General features: G+C 48.9%; 1 protein-coding gene and 1 non-coding gene across 3 annotated transcripts in view; both read right to left on the bottom strand.

Moving 5' to 3' along the window:
- plekhg2 (pleckstrin homology domain containing, family G (with RhoGef domain) member 2) overlaps nucleotides 1-7,500 on the bottom strand; it is a 32,775-nt gene that overhangs the window by 18,266 nt on the left and 7,009 nt on the right. For both annotated transcript variants that reach the window (XM_068585322.1, XM_068585323.1), the window contains exon 2: nucleotides 6,424-6,501. In XM_068585322.1, the coding sequence (XP_068441423.1) occupies nucleotides 6,424-6,472 (49 nt within the window). In that variant the 5' untranslated portion in view covers nucleotides 6,473-6,501. The remainder of the gene's footprint in view (nucleotides 1-6,423; nucleotides 6,502-7,500) is intronic.
- Nucleotides 4,024-4,118, bottom strand: trnar-ucu (transfer RNA arginine (anticodon UCU)). Its single transcript has 2 exons — nucleotides 4,082-4,118; nucleotides 4,024-4,059 (listed from the first exon to the last, which is right to left on the bottom strand). It is a non-coding gene; the product is annotated as a tRNA-Arg (tRNA).

Below are 7,500 nucleotides of genomic sequence, written 5' to 3'. Positions count from 1 at the left end.
GCTAGCATGGCTCTCTGGAGCAGATTTAAATACACTGCAACATTTATCCAAGAAGCTTTGAAGACTCAACTTCTCTTCACTTAACCAAAATCAAATGTAATCTTTACTCAGACAACTAGACAACTAAACTATTCAGCTATGTTGAGACAACTTAACTACTCAGCTATGTTGAGACAACTTAACTACTCAGCTTTGTTGAGACAACTTAACTACTCAGCTATGTTGAGACAACTTAACTACTCAGCTTTGTTGAGACAACTTAACTACTCAGCTATGTTGAGACAACTTAACTACTCAGCTTTGTTGAGACAACTTAACTACTCAGCTATGTTGAGACAACTTAACTACTCAGCTATGTTGAGACAACTTAACTACTCAGCTATGTTGAGACAACTTAACTACTCAGCTATGTTGAGACAACTTAACTACTCAGCTATGTTGAGACAACTTAACTATTCAGCTATGTTGAGACAACTTAACTATTCAGCTATGTTGAGACAACTAAACTATTCAGCTAACAATAAGTAAAGAAGAAGTTCTTTTCTTTCCATCAGAACCAGATCTCTCTCTCTTCCCCGACAACAAGGGGACTTTTGATTGACAGCTCCTCCAGGTTTTCCTCTTCTCATAAAACACATTGCCTCGTATTTAAAGATGTAAGTATATACCTTTTCCTTGGGTTCGGCTTCAGTAGCCCCTGTAATCATTTCATTTCAGTTTCCAGGTAGAGCAGCACACCTGTCGCTGACATGGAGAAGTATTTAAACTTCATTAGGTTTAAATCCCAGACATCCTGGCAGGAGGAATGTCCCCACAGAGACTGTTAAACCAGAGCGCCTTCTACTCGCACCCTGCAGACCTCGTCTTTCTTCCCCTGGTGGGGTTTGAGCTTCTCAGCGAGCGCTGGTTCTACAGTAACAGCCGTGGTCTGGAGCCCATGACCTCCTGGTTGTTGTTCTGCGTAAGACCTCTGAAACCACGAGACATTAGTTATATAATATAATATATTATAATGTAATATAATGTAATGTCTTAGCGTCAGTGAAGTAACAGTTTGACCTGAAACTAATCAATTCTAGAAAAGACACAGAAGGACCAGACACATACTTACAGTTTGCAGGTGTGTGTGTGTGTGTGTGTGTGTGTGTGTGTGTGTGTGTGTGTGTGTGTGTGTGTGTGTGTGTGTGTGTGTGTGTGTGTGTGTGTGTCACTCAGACTGAAACAAAACACGTTTGACTTCCTGTGTGTCTCTTTGAGTGTGACTTTAAATACAGGATGTGGTTTGGTGCATTTAGTTCCATCCCTCTCTTCTTTACACACACACTGCATTTTGGACATCAAATACCTGTGTGTGTGTGTATATATATATATATATATATATATATATATATATATATATATATATATATATATATATATATATATATATATATATATATGTATATATATATATATATATATATATATATATATATATATATATACATATACACAGTACCTGTATATTCATTATATATACTGAAGTAATGGATCAACTTTAGCGGCATGCTTTCGAAGTGATTCAACAGGTTGTGTGTTCAAGTCCCACCAGGGTCGACTGTTTGCTTTCTACTTGTTTAAAGAATCAGAATCCTACATCTTGAAGCTCTCGGTGCAGCGGACACAATCATAGTTTATGTACCTTTGTTCTCCACAAGAGAACCCGCCCCGGTGGGCATCAGAGAGAACACAGGTTCAAGGTCAAGGTAAGCTTGACCTTCGACCTCTGATGACCAAAATGTAATCAGTTCCTGTCTCACCTGAGCCTGGAACACCGAGCCCTCACCACCAGGTACATCAGGATCCTGTTCAAACTAAATCTGCGTGACCACCGTCGGCCTTGAAACCAATCGACAGAAACGTTAGGGGACCCCCGATCGTTCCCTGAGGGACTCCGGCATCGTTTCTTTGAGTCTTCAAACGGCTCCTTCTCGTGCTGCAGTGCTGCGAATGTGAACAGGAGCAGGAACCTTTACCTCCGCATGAGGAGGTGCTCTGTCTCTGTTGCGTAACAGGGCTGACAAACACTCACAGGGGGCGGGGCCTCTCCACGAACACATGGTATGTTGGTGACGTATGAAACAGGTCATTGGTTCTTCTTCACTGAGCTTGTGATGGAACATGTGACAGAAAACATTTAATCCCGAGCATGCACTTCATTTAGTTTGATGGTTTGACTGTAAATCTGTATTTTTAGTCCTCAACCTTGTGTTTGTGTAGTTTTCTTACTCAACATCAGCGTTCTGTTACTACAATATGAAACATAGTTTAATCAAACATAACGCCCTGGATTATTTTCCTTTAAAAAACAACACAATTGTACCTTTCAGCCGTGAATGCGGTCGCGAGGTGGAATTCCCCTGTAAGCGCGGCAGCGGGGCTGTGATTAGCGTAATGAGAGAGCAGCTGCTGGCTGTCATCATGGGTTCGTGTCGGCCGCCTGTCAGACACGACTTTACAACCACCTGCAGCACGAGGACGCAGAAGTACATGGAAGTGTGTGTAGTACATGGAAGTATGTGTTTCTTTCAGAAGCAGCTACAAACACTACAGGAACACAGCAGGACACGCGGTCAAATCCCTTTTTCCCAAAATGTTGCAGCGTTGCTTTCAACGTAGAACTGAACCCATCGCCTAAAATTAAACAAAGAAGTAAAAAGCTTTGTTTCCTTTGTTCAGCGTGTGTGTGTGTGTGTCTGTGTCTGTCTTCTTTTGTGTGTGTCTTTGTGTGCGTGTGTGTCTGTGTGTGTGTGAAATAAAGTGGCATGTTGACGCAGACAGAGACAGGAAGTGAGTCGTCTCGCTCCACATTGTCGTTTTACGGTACAAGAGGACCTGACCTTTGACCTTCACAGCCCTGTGTCAAATACACACACACACACACACACACACACACACACACACACACACACACACACACACACACACACACACACACTTCCTCGTGTTTACGTTCACTCCTTCAGACGAAAGTGAACCTCTAACAGAGTTCAGGATGAAGCGACCTGAGACCTGATCCACCACCATGTTCAACAAGGGAACACACACACACACACACACACAGACACACACACACACACGCACACACACACACACACACTTCTGTTTTTTGTTCCTTGAGAACAAAGCGACTTCATGACAACACAATATATAATGATCACTCACTAGAAGACGTTACTGGTCTCTGGTCAGTTTACTGTTTGTTATCAGAGTGGAACCAGCAGAAAGCAGCCAATCACAGAGCAGCACAGCCGGAGCCAAAGTGTGTGTCTCCTCTCTCCTCCTCCTCCTCCTCCTCCTCCTCCTCCTCGTCCTCCTCCTCCTCCTCCTACTTTTCCTCCTCCTCCTCCTCCTCCTCCTCCTCCTCTGGGTCTCTATTCTATCGTTCATCTTGTTGTTTTTCTTTATCTTGGGCGTTCTCTGTATTTTCTGCTTCGTTCTTTTCTATGGTTATAATCAACAGATCGGCAGCGGCATTTTATTGTGTGTGTGTGTGTGTCTGTGTGTGTGTGTGTGTGTGTGTAGGAGTGTGTGTGTGTGTGTCACGGCAGAAACATTGTTCTGCGCTACACTTTATCGCCACAAACCATACAACTTCCTGCACACAGAGTGTGTGTGTGTCTACCTCAGCCAAGTCCGCATGAATGCAACAATCAGTGCAGTGAGTGTGTGTGTGTCTGTGTGTGTGTGTGTGTGTGTGTGTGTGTGTCTGTGTCTGTGTGTGTGCTAACTATGGAAGTCAATATAACAGCCGAGCAACTAAACAGCATGGTGACTGTGTGTAATTACACATCATTACTCCCTGTGTGTGTGTGTGCGTGTGTGTGTGTGTGTGTGTGCGTGTGTGTGTGTGTGTAGCGGTCCACTCTGCTCTGGTGACAGTTGAGACTGAAAATACTGACTTGAAACTCTCTGAGAAGTGAAGCATTGTGGGAATGATTTGGCTGACTCGTGCAGATTTCTCCCCTCTGGATCAATAATGATCGACTCTGGTGGGACTCGAACCCACAACCTTTGAATCACTTCTCCTGTGTTCCCTTACTAGAAGTCCAACGCGCTATCCATTGCGCCACAGAGCCCAATGTGTCACTGAGGACGTGAGGTAGCATCATGAGTCATTGGAAATGGATTGGAACCCGACTCCTCACCTAGCTCGTCCACTTGGTCCTCACCTAGCTCGTCCACTAGGTCCTCACCTAGCTCGTCCACTAGGTCCTCACCTAGCTCGTCCACTTGGTCCTCACCTAGCTCGTCCACTAGGTCCTCACCTAGCTCGTCCACTTGGTCCTCACCTAGCTCGTCCACTTGGTCCTCACCTAGCTCGTCCACTAGGTCCTCACCTAGCTCGTCCACTTGGTCCTCACCTAGCTCGTCCACTAGGTCCTCACCTAGCTCGTCCACTTGGTCCTCACCTAGCTCGTTCACTAGGTCCTCACCTAGCTCGTCCACTAGGTCCTCACCTAGCTCGTCCACTTGGTCCTCACCTAGCTCGTCCACTTGGTCCTCACCTAGATCGTCCACTAGGTCCTCACCTAGCTCGTTCACTAGGTCCTCACCTAGCTCGTCCACTAGGTCCTCACCACGCTCGTCCACTTGGTCCTCACCTAGCTCGTTCACTAGGTCCTCACCTAGCTCATCCACTAGGTCCTCACCTAGCTCGTCCACTTGGTCCTCACCTCGCTCGTCCACTAGGTCCTCACCTAGCTCGTTCACTGGGTCCTCACCTCGCTCGTTCACTGGGTCCTCACCTAGCTCGTCCACTGGGTCCTCACCTAGCTCGTTCACTGGGTCCTCACCTAGCTCGTCCACTGGGTCCTCACCTAGCTCGTCCACTGGGTCCTCACCTAGCTCGTCCACTGGGTCCTCACCTAGCTCGTCCACTTGGTCCTCACCTAGCTCGTCCACTCGGTCCTCACCTAGCTCGTCCACTCGGTCCTCACCTAGCTCGTCCACTGGGTCCTCACCTAGCTCGTTCACTTGGTCCTCACCTAGCTCGTCCACTAGGTCCTCACCTAGCTCGTTCACTAGGTCCTCACCTCGCTCGTTCACTTGGTCCTCACCTAGCTCGTCCACTTGGTCCTCACCTAGCTCGTCCACTGGGTCCTCACCTAGCTCGTTCACTTGGTCCTCACCTAGCTCGTCCACTAGGTCCTCACCTAGCTCGTTCACTGGGTCCTCACCTCGCTCGTTCACTGGGTCCTCACCTAGCTCGTCCACTAGGTCCTCACCTAGCTCGTCCACTTGGTCCTCACCTAGCTCGTCCACTTGGTCCTCACCTAGCTCGTCCACTTGGTCCTCACCTCGCTCGTCCACTGGGTCCTCACCTCGCTCGTTCACTGGGTCCTCACCTAGCTCGTCCACTAGGTCCTCACCTAGCTCGTCCACTAGGTCCTCACCTAGCTCGTCCACTTGGTCCTCACCTAGCTCGTCCACTGGGTCCTCACCTAGCTCGTTCACTTGGTCCTCACCTAGCTCGTCCACTAGGTCCTCACCTAGCTCGTTCACTGGGTCCTCACCTCGCTCGTTCACTGGGTCCTCACCTAGCTTGTCCACTAGGTCCTCACCTAGCTCGTCCACTTGGTCCTCACCTAGCTCGTCCACTTGGTCCTCACCTCGCTCGTCCACTAGGTCCTCACCTAGCTCGTTCACTAGGTCCTCACCTAGCTCGTCCACTTGGTCCTCACCTAGCTCGTCCACTTGGTCCTCACCTAGCTCGTCCACTTGGTCCTCACCTCGCTCGTCCACTGGGTCCTCACCTCGCTCGTCCACTGGGTCCTCACCTAGCTCGTCCACTAGGTCCTCACCTAGCTCGTCCACTTGGTCCTCACCTAGCTCGTCCACTTGGTCCTCACCTCGCTCGTCCACTAGGTCCTCACCTAGCTCGTCCACTTGGTCCTCACCTCGCTCGTCCACTAGGTCCTCACCTAGCTCGTTCACTAGGTCCTCACCTAGCTCGTTCACTAGGTCCTCACCTCGCTCGTTCACTGGGTCCTCACCTAGCTCGTCCACTTGGTCCTCACCTAGCTCGTCCACTTGGTCCTCACCTAGCTCGTCCACTTGGTCCTCACCTAGCTCGTCCACTGGGTCGTTCACTAGGTCCTGTAGTCGTCACCTACTCCCTGTAGTCTCAACCGAGGTCGTCACCTATTTCTAGTAGTCATCACCTACTTCCTGTCGTCGTCACCTACTTCCTGTCGTCGTCTCCTCTGTCCTGTCTCCAAAAGGAAGCCCTTTACTCGTTCCCTCTGCTTCTGGCTGCTGATTGGTCGAGCTGCTCCTTCAGTCACAGTGCAGGTTTAAAGTCCCGCGAGCAGAAACATGGCTGACTCTCTTCACCCCTGAAGCAAAGGAAGCCCCTAAACCTCCCCAAGCCCCGCCCCTTACCTGTGTTGCTAGGCGATCTCTGGCTGCCGCGCCGTGACCCCTCAGGCATGTTGCGATGATGTCACAGGAAGTAGAAACCTGGAGAGAAGAGAACAGCTGTGGTGAGCCTCCACGCTGAACTCTGTGTGCAGCTGTTCCTCTCGACCAGGAATGTCTTCTTCTGCAACATAAAAGCACAGCGAAGGCACAAAGAGACCCACAAAGAAGAGGAGGAGGGTCAAAACCAGAGAAGAAGAAGAAGAAGGAGGGTCAAAACCAGAGAAGAAGAAGAAGAAGAAGGAGGGTCAAAACCAGAGAAGAAGAAGAAGAAGCTTTGCACACGTCTTTCTTTACCAGCGCAGAAGAAGAGGAGGGCCGCTCTAAAGAACTCTCTCTTTTCTTTTGTGAGGACATATGTAATGTTTGGCTGGAGGACAAGAATGTGGCCCCGCTGTGTGTGTGAGTGTGTGTGTGTGTGAGTGTGTGTGTGTGTGTGTGTGTGTGTGTGTGTGTGTGTGTGTGTGTGTGAGAGAGTGTGTGTGTGTGTGAGAGAGTGTGTGTGTGTGTGAGTGTGTGTATGAGTGTGAGAGAGTGTGTGTGTGTGTGTGAGAGAGTGTGTGTGTGTCCACTGCAGGATAACAGCCTCCTACAAAGTCATTGATACAGTAACACAGATTGACCCAATTAGGCCTCCGTACGTGAAGGGGTGTTCCTGCAGCTGTCTGAGCTGTGGGTCCGGGGGTGGGGGGGGGGGGGGGGGGTCGGGTTTCTACAGATGCAGAGCAGTCTGCAGGTTGCATGTTTAAATCCCTGTGTGGAAACAGCAGCGTGTGAGCACAACCAGTGGATTCAACCACACTTTCTATTCACTTTAAACATCTTTTAATCCTGTGAGGAAAACACTGCGTGTGTGTGTGTGTGTGTGTGTGTGTGTGTGTGTTAATGTTTGTGTTAGTGAGTTTCTGTGTTACTGTGTGTGTGATGTGAACAACCTCATCATCACCTACCAAGGTATTTCCAGGTGCATCCGCTTCAGACTCACCTCCACACACACACACACACACACACACACACACACACACACACACACACACACAC

The sequence above is a fragment of the Clinocottus analis genome, unplaced genomic scaffold, assembly GCF_023055335.1.
Source record: "Clinocottus analis isolate CAN_PGR_092001 unplaced genomic scaffold, fCliAna1.0.p SCAF_2, whole genome shotgun sequence".
Taxonomy (NCBI): Eukaryota; Metazoa; Chordata; class Actinopteri; order Perciformes; family Cottidae; genus Clinocottus; species Clinocottus analis.
This window is presented reverse-complemented; position numbering and strand designations above follow the sequence as displayed.